This window comes from Acinonyx jubatus, chromosome B3 (assembly GCF_027475565.1).
Source record: "Acinonyx jubatus isolate Ajub_Pintada_27869175 chromosome B3, VMU_Ajub_asm_v1.0, whole genome shotgun sequence".
NCBI classification, from domain to species: Eukaryota; Metazoa; Chordata; class Mammalia; order Carnivora; family Felidae; genus Acinonyx; species Acinonyx jubatus.
In genome coordinates, this window is record NC_069386.1 from 131,670,159 (window position 1) to 131,689,930 (window position 19,772).

Here is a 19,772-nt window from a genome sequence, read left to right on the forward strand (position 1 = left end):
TGGCTCAGAGCCTGGAGCCTGTTTCAGATTCTGTGTCTCCCTCTCTCTCTCTGCCCCTCCCCCGCTCATACTCTGTCTCTCTCTCTCTCTCTCTGTCAAAAATAAATAAACATAAAAAAAATAAAAACAAATGTATATGGAAATGCAAAGCGTTAAAAATAGCCGAGACTATCCGGAAGAATATCAAAGTTAGAGATCTTATATTACCAGATGGGAAGACTATAAAAATTACAACTGCAATGCACTGAGATTTTCAAGACCCTGTACTAGGTCAAGTGAACACTCATGGAATAAGTAAACTTTGTAGTATCTCACACCATGCACAAATACCAGTGCTAGATGGATCACAGATCTAATGTGAATGATAAAATAAAGCTTTTAGAAGAATAAGAATCTTGGGGTAAAGATTTATGAAACAGGACACAAAAATCACTAACCATAAAAAACGGGTATACTGCACTTCACAAAAATTAGAACTTTCTGGTCATCAAAGGACATCGATTGGAAAGTGAAAAAGCAAACCAAAGAGAAGAGATTTATAACAACACATCAGACAAAAACTTCATACCAATAAAATATAAAGAGCCCCTGCCAACCAATAGGAAAAAGACAGACAAGCGAATAACTATAACTTGTTAAGTGACTTGAGTAGGTGCTCAACAAGTAAGAATGTCCAAACGGCTAATAAAGATATAAAAGGGTGCTCTACTTGTCGCTGCTTCTCAGGGAAATGCAAATTAAAACTACAACAGAATCCACACTTGCCAGAATGCCTAAAACCACAAGGAAATACAATTTCGCCAAAACGGCTACAACCACAAGGAAATACAACTTCACCACTCACACGTTGCTGGTGGGAGTGTAAATCGGTGCGACAGCTGTTGGAAACTATTTGGCAACATCTTTAAGCTAAATATGCATCCATCCTATGATTCAGTAAGTTTCATCCTTATGTATAAACCCAAGGGAATGAATGTACATATCCACCACAAGTTACGCACAGGAATGTTCGTGACAGCTTTAGGCAGAAAAGCTAAAAATTATGAACCCAAATGTCTATCAACATTAGAATGGATAAATAAATGGGGATATACTCATCTGATGGAATAATACACAGCAATGAAAAAGAGCCACTATTGTTATGGCTGCATGCACCGACGTAGTTGAATTTCACAGATAACGATGATCATCAAACCCAACCAGACACAAGGGCAGGCAAACAAGTCTACGGGAGACCGAAGCCAGAAGAACAGTAGTTAAGTTTGAGTATGGAGTGGGAGCCTTGTCTTGATTGAGGTGATGGTTATGAGGGTACATACATAAGTTAACGTTCACGGAGCTGTCCACTTAAGATCTGTGCACTTTATATGTTATACTGCATTAAAATTAGAAAAAAAAATTAATGTTTATTTATTTTTGAGAGACAGAGAGAGAGAGAGAGACAGAATGTGAGCAGGGGAGGAGCAGACAGAGAGAGAGAGAGAGAGGGAGTCACAGAATCCCAACCAGGCTCCAGGCTTGGAGTCGTCAACACAGAGCCCAAGGCAGGGCTCGAACTCATGAACTGTGAGATCACGACCTGAGCTAAAGTCGGACACTTAACCGAGTGAATCACCCAGGTGCCCCTAAAATTTTTAAAGAATATGATCGCTACCTACATGTACCCTTAGTGCTCCATTTGGACTGGTCTCTTTGGCCACGGAACATCAATGGTCTCCATGGCAGAAAGCAGTAGGAGCAGTTGGAGAGGGAACAGGGAAGGAGAGGAGAAAGCAATCACATGGGCCTCCTAGCAAAAAATAACCATCTTACAAAGCCTGTAGAGACATGCTAAATAAGTTCACCTACCGACCCAGTAGATACAATGATTAAAAGAGATTTATACACATGGCTACTGAAATGGCCTTTTTGTAAAGTCACCCTCTGTCCATGTTCATAGCAATTGTTTGTACCTCCGAGATGTAAAGCTGCTCATTTTCCCACAGGGCCAGTATTTCCCTTTTCCTACAGCCCTTCCATCCCCAAATGTTCCCTTCTCTGCCCCCGTCAAGGATTTCTCTGATGTTAATTACAATCCATAAACATTAGTCAACACATGGGTGTGTTAAGAAGGGGGGAGTAAAGTATCAGTGTAGGGAAACGCTCACGTGTGCGGTTGTACCTTTGGAAAGCAAGAGAAAGTACAGTCGCTGCAGTCCGTGAAGACACCACAGATGGCGATGGGTGGAATGGCATTCGTCTGAGTTGTGTGACACCACTGTCCCCCTTAATCGTTCACACAGAAGAACAACAATGTTTCTCATCTTTTTATATCCCACTTACTTTCTAGGAAGATGAATTCTTATCTTTATGAAGACTGTGGAAGAATTTACATAATTACGTGGATTACTGTAGCTTATTTTCGGCAAGTTTTCAATTCCACACCCAAGGATGCATACATACCCCTTGAGACAGAAGTACACCTGCTATCCGTTAAAATGCCAGTCTTTCAAAAATTTTTCTAAGTATGTTCGAATGTGCCTTCCTCTTCTTCTTTTTAAAAATTCATGCGGTAAAGTTCTTAGGGATATTTTTCAAAACTTCAGTACTAAAGCGTTACCTTTACATGTAATGTGGCACCCTCTGTATTTCCCTTCTTACTCATCAGGAGAATGAGAATTATTGTACACTTAATCTCTCCTTTTACCGGTGTTTATAACTTCAGCAAATAGGCTAGCACTACAGCGCCTAAAATAAACTGTTATGAATGATCTAAGGTCTACACAACCAGAAGGTCTTTCATGAGGATAATTGTCACATATATTTCAACACGACAGTGCACATTTTGCGTGACCAGCCCCATAGAAAGTCAAAAATAAAACCGCCATTAAGAATGTCATGTTCGTCAACCTTCCTGGATTTTAAACAAAGGAAACAAGAGAAACGACGATTTCCCCATCTACCTACAAGCAGGAAAACAAAGCTATAGCATTGGGTTCATATTTAACTTACATTTCCTTGTCTTTTTTAATTTAAAAAAAACTTTTTTTTTTTTAACGTTTATTTATTTTTGAGACAGAGAGAGACATAGCATGAATGGGGGAGGGTCAGAGAGAGAGGGAGACACAGAATCTGAAGCAGGCTCCAGGCTCTGAGCTGTCAGCACAGAGCCCTATGTGGGGTTCGAACCCATAAAACCTGGTATCATGACCTGAGCCGAAGTTGGACGCTTAACTGGCTGAGCCATCCAGGTGCCCCAAACTTACTTTTTAAATGTAGCCCTTTACATAGTTTTTTTAAGAAATCAGTAGCAATATAAAAAAATGAAAAAGCAGCTTTTCACAGGTAAATGAATCTGCAACTCTAACACAAACAAGCATGTTTGAAATGAACTCAGGAGGCTTGATTTTTTGTTCCAGTGGCTCATTGACTTATTATTTTATAGAGGTTTGGAAGAATTAATGAATTTCAAAATAGCTAATTTAACTCAGTCAGCCACAGGATCTGGCATAGTAGTTAGAAGAAATGGGTCTTTTAAAATTTATTTCCTCTACTACTTTCCTTTTCTTATTCTTGCCTCTCCATTAGCCATATACAGTTACAAAATATTTGAATCAGGGTCTATGATGGTATGAAAACGACATGCAATAAAATCAATAAGGGAAAAAGGAAGGGGTGATTTCGCCTTATCTCCAAAATTAATATTATAAAGAGAAATTAATGTATTTATATATTGGGGGCTTTTTTGGATCTACTTCTACTCTACTCCTAATACTAAGAAAGAGTTCATATGAAGTATTTTCATATAAAATATTTCTTAGTTTACTTCTGATGTGACTAAGTGAAAGTGTTGTGAATTTTAGAATACAAGTCACTGGGCGGTGATGGTTTGCACACAGTGTAACCACTGCAAACATAGCATCAGAGGCTGTCTTTCTGGAATTCATAAACAGGGTGGGGATGAAGGTATTTGACATGGGGCACCACCCCGAGTGCTTTTAGGTCTTTTCAAAAGCCCATTCTAGATTATTCAGAGACCCTCATTGCGATGGATTAGCTGCTCCTTCCTTCCTCTTCTTACTCTGCCTTTTTACCCATTTCATTTTCTGTCAAGTCCTTCTGAAGAAGAGGCAATGAAAATAAACGAAAATGAAACCCCTCAATTTCAACATCCAGGAGTCAATGGCATCTTCAATCATTACACTGACCATTTTTCTGGATCATTTTCCATTAGCAACAAAGTGTGTTTAGTTTATACTCTGCAAGTAGTATTTTCTACTAGGATGCACAGTTAAAAAAAAATGACCTGAAGAGCTAACTTGGACATTTCCAAATCTATTTAACATAACTATAGATACAAATGGACATTTTCTTGGTTATTATAATTCTGTGCCTGAGGAAATCACATTTTGTGAATTCGCTATATGGTGGTAATAATTCATGTAAGATTTCCCATCATTACCAGGAATGACTGAAAGCTAGGAGCACAAAAGTTTCATTGACTCGTGAGAATTATATAGCCATTTGGGCCGCTAAAAAGTCTAAAAAGTCATTTCCAATAACCTTCACGGACAAAAATGTGAACAGAGTGATACAGTATTTTGAAAATATTTTAATATTTGCCATTTTTTGCCTGTGCTATTAATATGTACATTGATTTAGTAATAAATATACTACTATTACATAGAGTGCAATATTTTTAGTATTCGTAACTGTTTGAAATTAATGCTGCTATTATCTCAAGAAAGGAATAAATAAATATCATGCCCAAATTCCAAACCAATGCTCAAGAGATTATCACTAACAAAAATTATAAAATAAACATGTTGGGCATTATCTTTTTAAGCATGATTCTTGTAAACACAGCCAAGATCACTTTTCTCAGTCCTGCATTTCCTGTGATGGCTTTAAAAGAAAATACAATGTACAAATCCTATCTTTTTTTTTTTCTTTTTGCATAGGGAATGAATTCATTGTATTTGAAAAGGAAGCAATCTTTTGGTGAAAGGTCTCCATCACATAGTACTTGCTTTCTGTAGGAATTCAGAACTTTGGAGCAACAAAAGGGCTCTGCGGAAGTTTATAAAATATGCTCTCTGCATTTAAAATTTAACAGAAAAATTTCAAGACAAGTCAGAGTCATGATTCTAAAATAGTATGTACATAATATCCGACTCCGGGAGGGCATGCCTCGCTGCAGCACAACGCAGTACACAGATGTGAAGCACAGTGTTTCATAGAATTTTCCTTTAGATTTTCTTCGCATCGGTGCCTAAGTGGATCGTGATTATGCCCATTCCACTTGTCGCAGACAAGGTAGAAGGGGGACGTGAGGACAAATTTAAAGCGGATGATGGAAAAACGGGCAAAAATGCAGCACATGTGCTTTAAACGGTGCACTTTATAAAATAGTTTGCTTTATCCATAGTCTTTTACAAAGTGCAGTATTACTTAAAACAGAGACGTGTACCTCAATATTCGGCAATAACCATTAAAACAACCTGCCAGGAAAGAGCAGTGCGAAATTAAAACCGGACGTAGCTTAGCATGCATGTCAGACGGGTCCCCAATACAGAGTATGGGACCTTACGTTCCTGTATCTTTTTTTTTTCTTTTACTTTTTAGAAAAGGACTCATAACAACAGGTTACCATCGTAGGCAACCATAAAACAAAGACAATAAGTTAAAACCCTCTCTCAGGAAATGAGCGAACGCCACGCATCAAGTTCACTACACAATCTCTGCACTGCTCCGCGGGGGCCCATCTCTTAAAAGGCCACACGGTCCCCGAGGCAAAGCAAAAGGCATCATCATCACCGTACGTGTGACTCCTGCGGGCGGACGTCTGGAACACCCGAGACTCGTTTTGTAAGCAGCTCGAACCTGACCCGCCCCTAAGTAGGTTTACAGACACCCCTGCTCTTTCAGGAACAGTCCTGTTGGCGTCACGCCAGGTCACTCAACAGTAAAACGTGTGCTCTGTTCACAGTAACATTCTCCGTGCAGTGCTTTTTGGACACGGGCAACCAGTGGGGTTTGCCTGAAAACAACTCCCTAAGAGGCAGGTTCCGCGAAGACCAACGGGGCACGTTTTTAAAAGCGCACGACGTCACCTCAGGCACAGGCTGAGGGCACGCGGGTGCGATGGGTCGTCGGCGGCGACAGTCCTGCCCTCCGCCCGCCCGCGCTCAGTCCGAGAAGTGGGAGAGGGTGTCCGGGTTGCTGCCGTCAGCGGGGTGGCCGGGCTGCAGTGTCTTCGTCGGGGTGGTCTTCCCGTGGGACTGGGAGGAGGACGAGTGGGAGCTTTCGCTGGAGCTGCTGCGCGTCTCTGTGCTGGTGCTGGTTTTCTTCATTTTCCTTCTCTTGGCCAGAGGGGCCTTATCGACATTCTGCAGGCAAAACCCCTCTCTCTTGTATTTGTTAAAGGCCTAGGGGAGAAAGAGAGGGAGCCTCTGTGAAGGCAAAGGGGCTGACGCTTTCCGGCACGTCTGACTTCTAGAAGAAGACAACTTTCAGTTGGCAACCACGGCTCCAAGTTGTTTTGGGAACAAAGTCCTTAAAACCGGTACTTGCCAACCTCCTGGCAGGACACACAAGCTCAGGGGAAGAGTCCCCAGGGCTCCGCGTAAATCAAACCAGCCAGGCTGCTCAGGAGTCCTGATTCTTCCTCAATCTTTTGACGAGGTCAGCGCTACCTCTCAGTAAAAAACACTAACCACCCCCCCTCCAACCCCCATTACTTTTACTGGTCCTGCGTCTGAGATTTAAATCCAACCACAGGGGCGCCTGGGTGGCTCAGGTGGTTAAGCATCGGCTTAGGTCATGATCTTATGGTTGGTGGGTCCGAGCCCCGCATGGGGCTCTGTACTGACAGTGATGAGCCTGCTTGGGATTCTCTCTCATTCTCTCTCTCTCTCTCTGTCTCTCTCTCTCTCTCTCTCTCTCCCCCTCCCATATCTGTCTCTCTCTCTCTCAAAATACATAAATAAATAAACTTATAAGAATAAAATAAAATAGGATAAAATAGAATAGAATAAAATAAAATAAAATAAAATAAAATAAAATAAAATAAAATAAATTCTGACCACAAAACCCCAATACAGAGCAGACCTGATCCATTACGGGCCCCTGCTCTCCACTTCCAAGTCGGGGTAATCCGGGTGGATCTTGGACACTTCATCTACACAGAAAGGCTTGGCGCCACATGCCTCGGCCTGGTTACTCCTCCCAGCAGCCTGTCCCTACTTTTCTTGGTCTCCAGCTTGGGTGTCACTTGGGCTACTACTGATCACTTTGCCTCAAATACCACCGGGAAGATGGGCGACCATCTGCTACAACCTTCGCAGTCACTCCCTGCGCACCTCAATGGTATCCTCGTTCATTAATTTTTGATCCACGTCTGCCGCTGAAGAAGAAACTGTCCTTTTTCCTCTCTCAAGATGATCCCTTCAGAGGTAATTGTACTTCTCCGGAACTCACCTATTCCTTATGCGATTATCTTAAAGCATTAGCAGCTGCTTGGTACAAATGCGTGTACTCTGACGACACGTCCCCCGCAGCCTCGAGGATATGTGATGTGTCAATGGTTGTTAAGTGAACAGACTTTCACATGTGCCTTCGCTCCTAATATTTATTTATGGCTTTCAAAGAAAATGATTCAGCTTATTTGAGAGAGAAAAATTCCAATATGAAGCCTATTGTTTTCATGATCTCCCGAAAACTTTGCACTACTCAAATGTCACACGACTGCCCCATCTCACAAGCTCATTCTAAATGTCATATGAGTGCTTGTGGGTCAGCAGTGACTCTGATGCCCCACACACTTTGTGTTAATCCATGTGTTTATATCACGAAGGGATTTATAAAAACATACCTAAACTTAAAAAAAAAACAACCGCATTATTTTCAATGCACCACTAAGCATGTGTCTCTGAGGTCATGATTCAAACCCGCCCTATGTGTGCAGAGCCCAGGGCCTTACGTGGAAGGTGGCTTTCACACAGGTTTGCACAGCAGCCCCTGAAGATCCTAGAATGTCTGGAGTCATCAGAGGATTTGAGGACAGCTGACTGCCATCTTGAAGCCATTCATTGTGTCTCAAGCCTGACATTTTAAGCCTTTTATTTGGATCGACTGTGAGAAGTCCTATGGGAATAATTGAGATATTTTTATTTTATGATTTGTTGCTTCAGACATAAATCTCAATGAGGTTCACATGACACAATGGTTTCTATAAGGCTTCAAACTCCTACTAAGGTAATTACATTTTCATATACATTTAAATCTCCTAGTAAATGCTGGGTGCTAATTGATGATAAGGCCTACAATAGCCTATGTCTGCTGTAGGCTAACTGGCTTCTTGATCAGGAGAAAATTAGCACCCAACATAAAGACCCCCACTGGCGAATGGGAAGCTCCAAGGGAACAAAGAGCACCTAGATGTACTTCATTTGTGTACAAGCAATTCTTTTTTTAATGTTTATTTATTTATTTTGAGAGAGAGGGAGTGTGCACGTGTGCGCTCATGAAGGGGGGAGGGGCAAAAAGAGAGGAAGAGAGAGAATCCTAAGCAGGTTCTGCACTGTCAGCTCAGAGCCTGACGTGGGGCTCCATGGCGTGAACTGTGAGATCATGACCTGAGCCCACATCAAGAGTCGGACGCTTCACTGGCTGAGCCGCCCAGGCGCCCCTTGTGTACAAACATCTTGTACAAGTCAGTAAGTGCCGTAAGGCAGGGGAGATATGGAGATGGAGACACAAAGAGGAGCTCTGAGTTGATGTACAGACAAAACCAACTAGGACAGCATCAGGCGACGAGCGCAATAGCAAAATCCCCAGGCACAGTGTGTTAGCCGCCCAAGGGAAGGGCTCTGACCAGAGAGTGGGAGCACCCTGGAAGGCTTCCAGAAGATGAGTCCTGGGGGAATGGGTACAGGTGGGCTCAACAAAGAGGGATGCCCCAGGAATTACAAAGCACCAGAGTAAAGTCACACAGGAATCTGAGGGCCGGCACATTTGAAGAATTCAAAGGCAGAGTAATGGTAACAGGAAGAATAGGCAGGCAGGGCCAGGTCACCAAGGACTTTGAATCTCAAATGCTCCCATATAGGAGTCTGACCTGAAGCTAACAGGGACTCTCTGAAGGATTTTTAACAGAAGAGAGGCATGAGCACGTCTGGATACGAGGAAGGTCGCTCTGCTGGTCGATAACGGACAGGTAAAGTCAGAGGAAGTGAGACAGGCTGAAAGGATGGTGTGGGATCTCAGGAGAGGAAGGATGGCAAGACCCGAGGGCGGCCATGTGAACCGCAGGAGGTGGTGAGGAGAGACACTGAACCTGCAGCACTGAGTGGCTGCGAAAGGTAAGGAAGGTGCGGGACGTACGGTGATGTCCAGGTTTCTGTCTTGGTAATTTGGCTGCTTGGCAGTGCAAGAGGGGGATGGGAAGAGGCATATTTGGGGGGAAAGGATAGTAAAATAGTGTCAGTTCATTTTGGAGGTGTTAGATTGAGACACTGCGGACCCTGTGCATGTGGGTAAGACTACTAAGGGACAGAGTTCTGATAAGAAAAAAAATAAGGCCGGGGCGCCTGGCTGGCTCATTCACTTAAGTGCTGGACTTCTGCCCAGGTCATGATCTCGTGGTTCGTAAGTTCTGGCCCTGAGTCCGGCTGTAGTGACAGCTCAGAACCTGGAGCTCAGAACCTGCTTCGGATTCTGGTGTCTCCCTCTTTCGCTGCCCCTCCCTGGCTCACGCTCTGTCTCTCTCTCAAAAATAAATATTTTAAAAAATTAAAAAAAAAAAAGGTTCAGTAGACTAACCTGGAAACCTTTAGAACACATGTAAGCTCCATGAGTAATTAACAAATAAATATATGCACAATGAGTATGATTCCACTTTAACCACTACACATCATACAAAATGTAAAATTGCATCAGATTCTTACCTTGGATCAAATCTTTAGCTTCTTGGGATACATTCTTCCAGGCTTCTCCTTCAAAGGAGAAGTCTCCCTTTTTAATTTTCTTCATGATCTCCACTGCACTGGTACATGTCAAACTTTTGTCGTGAGATTGGAATGGGACTTGCCCTGACAACATTGTATACTATCAAGAAAAAAAGGGAACAGAACAGAATGTCTACCAAAGTCATTGTCAAAGCCACTCCAGTAATCTCACTACTAACTTCATCAGCATAGTTTACCAAATACAATAACTAGCCTTACTGGATTTAGAAGATTATGTAGATTTCTATCACTGAAGCAACAAACACATTTCAAAGCCTTGTAAATAAAGTGAGCCGGCTTATTATGATACCAAGATTTAAAGAGCAAGAAAAACAAAACAAGGATAATCCGGCTGCTTCTGAAAAAATAGTATTCGTGTTAACAGAGAATTGAGAGGGAGCAGAATGCCTCAACAGCTATTTTTTAATGCAATTGTTTTTAGTTTATGCATTTATTTTGAGAGAGAGAGAGAGAGAGAGAGAGAGAGAGAGAGAGAGAGAGAATAAGCGGAGGAGGGCAGAAAGAGAGGCAGAGAGAGATCCCAAGCAGGCTCCATGCTCAGTGCTAAGCCCAAAGCAGGGCTCGATCTCATGACTGTGAGATCATGACTTCATGACCCTTAACCTACTGAATCACCCAGTACCCCAATAGCTATTTTTTTCTATTCAATTCCACACATCTTTTCCCTAGGACATTTTCTTTCTTTCTTTCTTTCTTTCTTTCTTTCTTTCTTTCTTTCTTTCTTTCTTTCTTTCTTTCTTTCTTTCTTTCTTCAATTTTAATGTTTTTATTTATTTTTGAGAGAGAGAGAGAAAGAGAGAGAGAGAGAGAGAGAGAGAGAGAGAGAGAGAGAGAGAGTCAACGGGGGAGGGGCAGAGACAGAGGGGAAACACCGAATCTGAAGCAGGCTCCAGGCTCTGAGCTGTCAGCACAGAACTCAACGAGGGGCTCAAACTCATGCTGTGAGATCATGACCTGAGCCAAAGTCAGATGCTTAACTTACTGAGCCACCCAGGTGCCCCGGAAGATCCTTGTTCTAAGGAGGGAAATGCTAGGACACCTGAAGAACAATGCCAGAACAATCTAAGAAAACCAGAAACCTCCCTAAATCTTCTTTCCTTCATCCTTCCTGCACACCGGCAACATTCACACAGCCGACATCTTTTCCCGAAGTTTCCCTCTTCAGACTCCTACACTGGCTTCCCGACATTCACCGGGCACCTTTCAAGCTCCAGCCTCGTCTTCCCTCCTGGGCTCAGCCTCTGCAGTAGCCGTATTCCCACCCCCTATTCCGCACCGACAGTTCCTAGGCCTCCTGGACTGCGCACAAGCTACTCGGTCCCCTCAGAAGGCCATTTTCTTTCCTGAGCTGGCAGAGGCCCACCCACCCTTCGGTGTAACTTTCCAGGATGTGTAACGAGGGCCTCCGCCATCTGTCATAGTTACTCCCGAGAGAAGATAGGCGGTAGGAGGGGAAAATGAGCTTTAGCGTCAGACAGACCTGGTTTCCAACAACTGCTTTTTTGCTTACTAGCTTCTGTTTTCTAGCTTTTTAGTTTACTAGCTTGGATATGTTAGTTAACCTCTCTTAGACTTTTTCTTCATCTACACAACAAATGTAACAGGATCACACAACCCATTGCACGTGGTAACAGCGGGAGCCTGCTCACTAATATACCAGGCTTCACTCCGTTCTTCCTCCTCTTTCTCTGGCTGGAAGGCAGCAGGGACCCCATTTTCTCAATGGAAGGTGGGGAATCAGAACAGTGAGTCAGGCGACTTTAGAGCCCCTTCCTAAAGGTCCACTTTCTAGATCACTGGAGGCTCCAACACTTCAGCATGGGTTCCCCAGAGAGCAGAGTCTAAAGCAGAAGTGAAGACACAATTCCATTCCTGAGCGGGAAGAATTGAGAACAGGGAACAGTGTACACACCAAAGGAACTGCAGGGATCAGCTGCCATGCTGAATGTGGTACAAGTCAATATGGTGGTGGCATTGATAAGCACCTATTGATCTGGTCAACAGATTGTTCTTGATCTCTATCAATAGGAAGGATCAAAGCAGTAGGTCTTCACATACCAAGGATAGCATTCACTGTCTTGCCCAAGAGCTGTGTGACCTCTTCTGCTCTGTTATAATATAGTCTGTTAGGACCTTGATCATCTCGACATTCTCAAGAATCCCATGCTGGCTCTCTATACTGATGTCTTCATTAAGTGAGACCTGGTGAGCAGGAACTAGCAGGTATCCCAAATGCCTTATAAGCACACGAATGTCAGAGGGACGGAGATGAACTCCATAAACGTTCAGGGGACGATCACATTGGTAAAGACTTTAGAGCTCCAATGGTTAGGGGCATAGAGACATTTCCCCTGAAAGATAAATTGCTGTACCTTGTCCCACTAAGAAAGAGGTGCAGGACTCAGTGGGCTTCCTTGGATTTTGGCGGCAGCGTACACTGCGCTTGAGAATCCTGCTCCAATCCATTTATCAAGTGACCTGGAAGGCTACCAGTTCCAAGTGGGGCCCAGAGGCAAGAGGGCTCTGCGGCAGGTCCTAGCTGAAACACAAGCCGTCCTGCTACCTAGGCCATAGGATTTGGTTGACTCGATTGTGTTAGAGGTATCTGCGACAGGGAAGAATGCTGTGTGGAGTCTCTGGCAACTGCAACAGAGGAGTTGTAGAGCAGACCTGAAGGATTCTGTGTGGGGTCACGCCTTCCATGGCAGAGAACTACTCTCTGAAAAGCATCTCCTGGACGCTACTGGTTCCTAGTAGACTATGAATGCCTATAGAAGGGATACCAAAAGCAGTGCATCTTATACTATGATCAGCACTGATTCACAAAGCCCGAGCAGCGATCCAATGTACTATGGACACAGCACACTTAGAATCAATCCTAGGAAGTCCAGAAGGCATGAGCAAGTTACATTCACAGGTGCGTGCCACCTATCTCTGTTGCTCCAGCACTTCTTCCTCAGCTCAAGCCAATGGCCTCTTTGAGGAGGGGTTCTCTAGGATTTCCCTCCTCTATGGAGGAAGAAAGGAAATTGAGACTGCTCGATGGGTGGCCTGCTAGAGCGTGAAAAACTCAGTGAAGGCAGCTGCTCAGGACAATACCCCGTGGGGTTGGGGCTCTGTCCCTGAGGACTGTGTTGAACCACTCGCTGATCCATTGGTGCTGGATCCCCCATATCTGATTCTGTGAGTGGAGGATCATGTTTTAAATGGAATTAGCTGTCACCCCACAGGTATGTTAAATGTACCCGTGGGGTAGCATACGATCCTAGCCCATGTAAATACTGTGTGTTATGGACTGAATGTTTGTCTGCCTCCAGAATTAATACGTTGAAGACCCAACCCCCAACGCGCCTGTATTTAGAGACAGGGCCTTTATGGAGGTAATTAAAGTTAAATGAGGTCATATGGGCGGGGTCCTGATCCAATAGGATTAGTGTCCTTATAAAAAGAAACACCAGAGAGCTTGCTCATGCTCTCTCTCTAAGCATACACACTGAGGAGAGGCCATGTGAGGATACAGAGAGCAGGTGGCTGTTTACGACTCAAGGACAAAATCCTCACCAGACACCAGCACTGCTGGCATCTTGGTATTGGAATTCCCAGCATCCAGTCTGTGAGAAAATATATTTCTGTTGCTTAAGCCACCTAATCAGTGGTATTTTGTTATGGCAGCACCAAGCTAAGACACCGTGTAAGCTCTATTTTAATTAAAGTCCCGTACGTTTGTTTAAAAAAATTTTTTAATATTTATTTTTGAGAGAGATTTTGTGTGTGTGTGTGTGTGTGTGTGTGTGTGTGTGTGTGTGTGAGAGAGAGAGAGAGAGCAGGGGAGGGGCAGAGAGAGAGGGAGACACAGAATCCAGGCTCCAGGCTCTGAGCTGTCAGCACAGAGCCCGACGTGGGGCTCGAGCCCACAAACCACGAGATCATGACCTGAGTCGACGTCAGATGCTTAACTGACAGAGCCACCCAGGCGCCCCAAAGTCCTGCAGGTTTCTGACAGGGATTGCATATCTATGAAGTAGACGGGGGTTGTAATCATGCCATATGATACTACATGATGCAGCTTCCTGGAGTATTTGTTTTACTCAATGGGGGTAATATAAATTATTTTCAAACTATAATAGCTACATTCATGTTTATTAGATACAACATACAAAAAGGCCATAGATTTCCTTTCTTTTTTTTTAAGATTTTATTTTGTTATTTTTTAAAAGATGTTATTTTTAAGTAATCTCTACACCCAGTGGGGCTCAAACCCACAACCCCGAGATTAAGAGTCACATGCTCTTTCTTCTGACTGAGCCAGCCAGGCACCCCAAGGGCCACAGATTTCTAAGGCAAATCAGGAGACTCCAAATAAACTTTGTGCTTGTTATGGAATAACTGAGGCTTTGTATCTAGACCCTCTGAAGATATGCATTTATTCATGTAGAAAAGTTCACAAAGCACTCTGGGTTGTTGTTTTTTTTTCACAGTTTAAGGTGTATACTAACATTCTACATACGTATTTCATTGTGTATCTCTAAACGGCAAAGATCTTTTAAAAACCACAACAACACCATTATCACATCTAAAAAAAATTAGCAGTAATTCCTTTATATCATTCAGTACCCAATCAATACCCAAATTTCTCCATCTGTGTTATATACGTCGTATGTATCTATTATAATTATATCTGGATGACTTAGAGTTTGAACCTAATAAATACCATTAAAATTAGAATTTGCTTGAATCAGAATTGAAGTAAGTGTAAATATTGTTTCCTAAGTGTCTTTTAATCTGTAGGGTCTCAGGCTCTTTTCTTTTTTCTGGGAGAAACTGGGTTGTTTGTCCTGTAGAACGGCCCATAGTTTGGATATTGTGACCGTACTCCTGTGGCATCATGTAAGCTGTTCTTTGCCCCTTGCTTGTCTTAGAAACTTGACAAGCAGATCTAGAGAGAAGCATGGTTTCCATCCGTGCTGTGGCACACAGCTATTTCCATAGATGTGGCATTCGGAAGCTCTAAAACACTTGTCCACATCTCTAAGACTTTTTTGTAAAACTTTAAAAAGCATGATGATTAAAACTGACCTGTATTTAAAGTAAAGGCTCTTTTACAAGGGGTACTTTTATATTATTACTAAAATTGGAAAGCTCCCCTTTATTTAGACTAATTTTTTCGGAGAATGTTAATGAAAATGTAATCAGTTTAAGCCCTTAAACAAAACTCTCAAATCTATAGCAGTTCGTTGTTTATTTTTATTGAAAAAACCTTATTCATAAATATTTTCATTTGAAAATTATAAATGATGAGTTAAAATTGCTGAAATAAAAACCATATAGAGCTTAAAGATAAAAGAGGAACCATCCTGCAGGGACAACTGGTTAGCCACTGTGGGAGAATCGACAGCAAAATAAATCCCAGATGGAGTGCAGATTTAAGCATAAAAATAAAATATAATTCTGGAGGGAAATTTGGGAGAATATTTATATAATCTTGGGTTGGGGTAGGGGTGTGTGACAATCTGACATCAAAACCACATGTCACAGGGGCGCCTGGGTGGCTCAGTCAGTTAAGCGTCCTACTTCGGGCCAGGTCATGATCTCAAGGTTCGTGGGTTCAAGCCCTGCTTCAGGCTCTGTGCTGACAGCTCAGAGCCTGGAGCCTGCTTCCGATTCTGTGTCTCCCTCTCACCCTGCCCCTCCCCTGCTCATGCTCTGTCTCTGCCTCTCTCAAAAATAAATAAACATTAAAAAAATTTTTTAAAAACACGTCATAAAGGAAAAGACTGATGTCTTACTACAGAGAAATAAAAAAATTCTCCATTTAAACCCTGAAACACAAGTGAAAATCCCATGATACTATAAACAAAGTTTTCAAATGACCAAATCAGAATAAAAACATCTCCACTATCAATGGCAGACAAAGGATTAAAGTCCTTCACAGAGCTTTAAAATGGGCAAAGCTCATAAACAGCAATTCATAAAAAAGAAAATACAAGTGTCCAAATACATGAAAAGATGCTCAAAACTGAATATTCATCAAAGAAATGTATGCACATTACAACAGTAGAAAATAATTTCAGATTGAAATTGATAGTATCCGATGTATTCACATACAGTTGATGGAACATGATCTGGTAAACCTTCTAGAAGGAATTGGAGGCATAGATGTCAAAATAAAGATGTGCGTGCCCTTCTCGTAGGAGTTTATTCCAGGGAAATGAGACAAATGCAGCCACATCTATTAAAAAATAGTCATTTGTGTAGTTTGTAATTAGTGAAAAACTGGAAAATGCTAACTGCTCATTATAAAGAAAAGGTTAAATGAAGTTTGGAGGCTCAAACTACACGTATAATATAAGCTCATTTGCTAAAAAACCCAAACAGCTGTACACGTAAACAGAAGAAGCAGAAAGCCAGAAAGCACACGTAATATGGTGGCGGCAGGCAGTGGGCTAGAAGAGGGGGAGCTCACGCACATCACCTCCACACAATGTCATGAGTGAGTCTGCTTGTTCCTCTACTCTTTCTGTATTGTCCGAAAATTTCTCCCTAAGATTATGCATTACAAGTTACATGCAGAAAAAGTAAAGCTATTTTGAGAAGAAACATGCCAAGATTATTTTTCTAGCTTAATGTTCTGTTTCTGATCACAGCAGCCCAGGTCATTTTGTGAAAAGCATGTTTACCACGATTACTATAAGTTACCATAAATATTTCCCGCTTTATCCATTAATTTGTTAACTTACCCTAAATCATTGTCTTTCATTACATTTTTAGTCTGAAAATCTCAGAATATATATATGTGTGTATATGTGTACGTATATATATATATATATATATATATATATATATATATATATATATATATAAGCTTATATATATGTATGTGTGTGTGTGTGTGTATATATACACATATATGTATATATATGTATATATGTATTTATTTATTTATTTTGAGAGAGGGGGCATGCAGGTGTGCATGTGAGAGAGTAGGGGAAGGGCAGAGAGGGAGAGAGAGAACCCTAAGCAGGCTCTGTGCCACCAGGGCAGAGCCAGATATGGGGCTCAAACTCACAAACCGTGAGATCATGACCTGAGCCGAAACTAGGATGCTTAACCAAATGAGCCATCCAGGTGCCCCCTCACGGAATATATTTTTTATTTTTTACTTATTTCATTTATTTTTTATTTTTTTTAAGTTTTTTTATTTTTTTTATTTTTATTTTTTTCAATATATGAAATTTATTGTCAAATTGGTTTCCATACAACACCCAGTGCTCATCCCAAAAGGTGCCCTCCTCAATACCCATCACCCACCCTCCCCTCCCTCCCACCCCCCATCAACCCTCAGTTTATTCTCAGTTTTTAAGAGTCTCTTATGCTTTGGCTCTCTCCCACTCTAACCTCTTTTTTTTTTTTTTCCTTCCCCTCCCCCATGGGGAATATATTTTTTAACGTTTTTCTATTAATAAATCACTTTGCTATTTTCATATTATATCTGATATGCATCTTTTGAAAATATACTATTGCGTCTTTAAGAAAAATACTATATAAATTCTTATGCATATAAAACGCAATACCTTAAATATTTCAAAATAAACCAAAATAAAAATTCCTACATTGTCTCCGATGTAAATTTTTAAAAAGGGAAATAGCCTTTGGTCAGACCTTTACTTGGTTGTGCCGAAAAGAAACCAATTTGTCAATATCCCCCGCAACTTTAAGAAAAACAGTAGGAAGAGATAGGTAAGAGGCCATCCAGGAACTGACTAGGTTTAACGGCTCTAATGAAATGAACTCACCAAAATGACGCCCAGGCTCCAGAGGTCACAGGACTCGTCGTAGCCATTATGGTTCAAGAGCTCCGGGGCGGCATAGTGCAGGGTGAAGCAGGGTGTCTTGAGAGGCTGGTTATCAGGCGGCTTTAAGCGCGCAAACCCAAAATCGATTACTTTAATTTCCAAATTGTCGTTTTCGTCAGTGAACAATAAATTCTGCAAGATACAAACACGTAAATTAGTCTCCCGTGACAATGTCCTGGGACTTGGTGACACCATGTACATAACATTGTCTATCTCTATGCTGATACGAGATTCGGACACGGAGAGAGGTCTGATGGAGAGGGTCGGGGAGCTGGACGACACTGTACTGTTCTCTGGCTTATGCTTGTTTATATTATTTCAATTTTACAGTGTCTTATGAAACATTTTTCGATTGCACCACGCCTCTTCCTGTGTCAGAGCCTTTGTCTACGTTTTTCGGATGGCATTTGTCCTCTACCCCCTCCACCAACCTCGTTACCGACCAGGCCCACGTGCCCCTACTGCTTGCTTAGAGATACCGCCCTCACCCCCCCCCCCCAAACGTGCCACCGCACTGAAGTTAGGACTTTTTCTATTTTCTCCTAGCATATTTGCTTTTCCTTTCTGGCACTTAGCATCTCGGCATTATTAGTCCACTGTCTTCTTCCTCATGAGTCCATAATTCCCTAAGGGCGGGGACTATGTGTCCACCTTATTTATGACTCTATTCCCCAAACCTGCTGCACTCATATAGTAGGTGCTTTGGTAAATATCTGCCCACTGAATAAAGTCATAAATAAAATAGCTGTATCCAGTATAGCTTATTAAAGAAGACACGGTAGGCTGGCTTCCAACTGGCTGGCTCAGTTGGAAGAGTGTGTGACTCTTGACCTTGGGGTCGTGAGTCCAAGCCCCACACTGCATGTAGAGATTGCTTAAATAAATTAAAAAAAAAAAAACCTTTAAGAAATAAAAACAAATTAAAGAAGACATGGTAAAGACATACATTACATTTCAGAATATTTTCTCCAAAACAGCTAAGACTTAAACATTTTTTGGATGCTTATGGATGTTATTCCTCAATTATGCACACAACATTGTTCTCTTGAATCCCTCATCTGCCAAGCCTTCTCAGTCACTAAGCTTTTACTGTACTGTTTTCGTGTTTATCACATGTTTAATAAATGCTAACTGTACTGAGGCACGATCATCACTTTTATTAGTCTATCAAGCTAGTAGCCACAGTAAGCGAATCTGATTATACTGTCTTCAGACACGCTGACGAAACCTGTTATGACTTTATGTTCATTAAATTATTCCTCAGATCTGGAACATCATTTTTTTTTTCGTTAATATTATTCCCGCTAAAATAAAAGACATCACAGAAGGCTTCATTCATACAAAGAAGAAAACATCTTCTACACCTTCCACCCAAAAGTTAAAAATGGATAAAGTGGGGGGAAAGAAAAGCAAAACGATTAAAAAGTTTTCTTAAATTTTCTACCCTAGGCTGCTTGATCCTGAACGTGTGATGGAATTAAAATGTGGATAAAATGTGGATAAAAACTGAAGCCCAGCTGGGGTTCACACGCCATAGCTCCGGGCAAGTCTTTCAGCGAATGACTTGTGAGCTCCTCTGCGGCGTAAGCACTGTGATCTGTACAGAGGACCGTGGGGCACACCTGGCCCCCGTCCGCACGGAGCCTGCCAAGTCTTGGGAGGTGGTTTCCGTTTATTCTCTGCGAGGACTTCCTTAACCGCAGTTCTTGAAATGAAGGAGAGGGGGCGCTCCCCCTCTCGGCTCTCCCGATGGGGCTGGGTGCGCATGGGCGGGAGTGGCAGGGAGCAGCCGCCTTTCAGCCTCCTCTCAAGCTCCACCCTGAAACTCATCTGATGTCACTGGTCTCTCATCTCTCAGGATGGGGACCGGTTTGAAAAGCACAAAGCAGTCCACTAAGAATGTCAGCTAGTT

The 19,772-nt window shown here is 42.2% G+C and overlaps 1 protein-coding gene across 14 annotated transcripts in view; it reads right to left on the bottom strand.

The window, feature by feature from the left end:
- Positions 1-436: 436 nt before the first annotated feature.
- RPS6KA5 (ribosomal protein S6 kinase A5) overlaps positions 437-19,772 on the bottom strand; it is a 178,643-nt gene continuing 159,307 nt past the window's right edge. For 9 of the 14 annotated variants that reach the window (XM_027066419.2, XM_053224832.1, XM_053224835.1 and 6 more), the window contains 4 exons: positions 17,801-17,992; positions 9,927-10,086; positions 7,961-8,124; positions 4,572-6,407 (listed from right to left, as the gene is read on the bottom strand). In XM_027066419.2, the coding sequence (XP_026922220.1) occupies positions 6,168-6,407; positions 7,961-8,124; positions 9,927-10,086; positions 17,801-17,992 (756 nt within the window). In that variant the 3' untranslated portion in view covers positions 4,572-6,167. Of the gene's footprint in view, positions 1,226-2,112; positions 2,357-4,571; positions 6,408-7,960; positions 8,125-9,926; positions 10,087-17,800; positions 17,993-19,772 lie in introns of those variants that run through there. The other 5 variants (XR_003422700.2, XR_003422699.2, XM_027066420.2 and 2 more) reach the window with 5 other exon arrangements.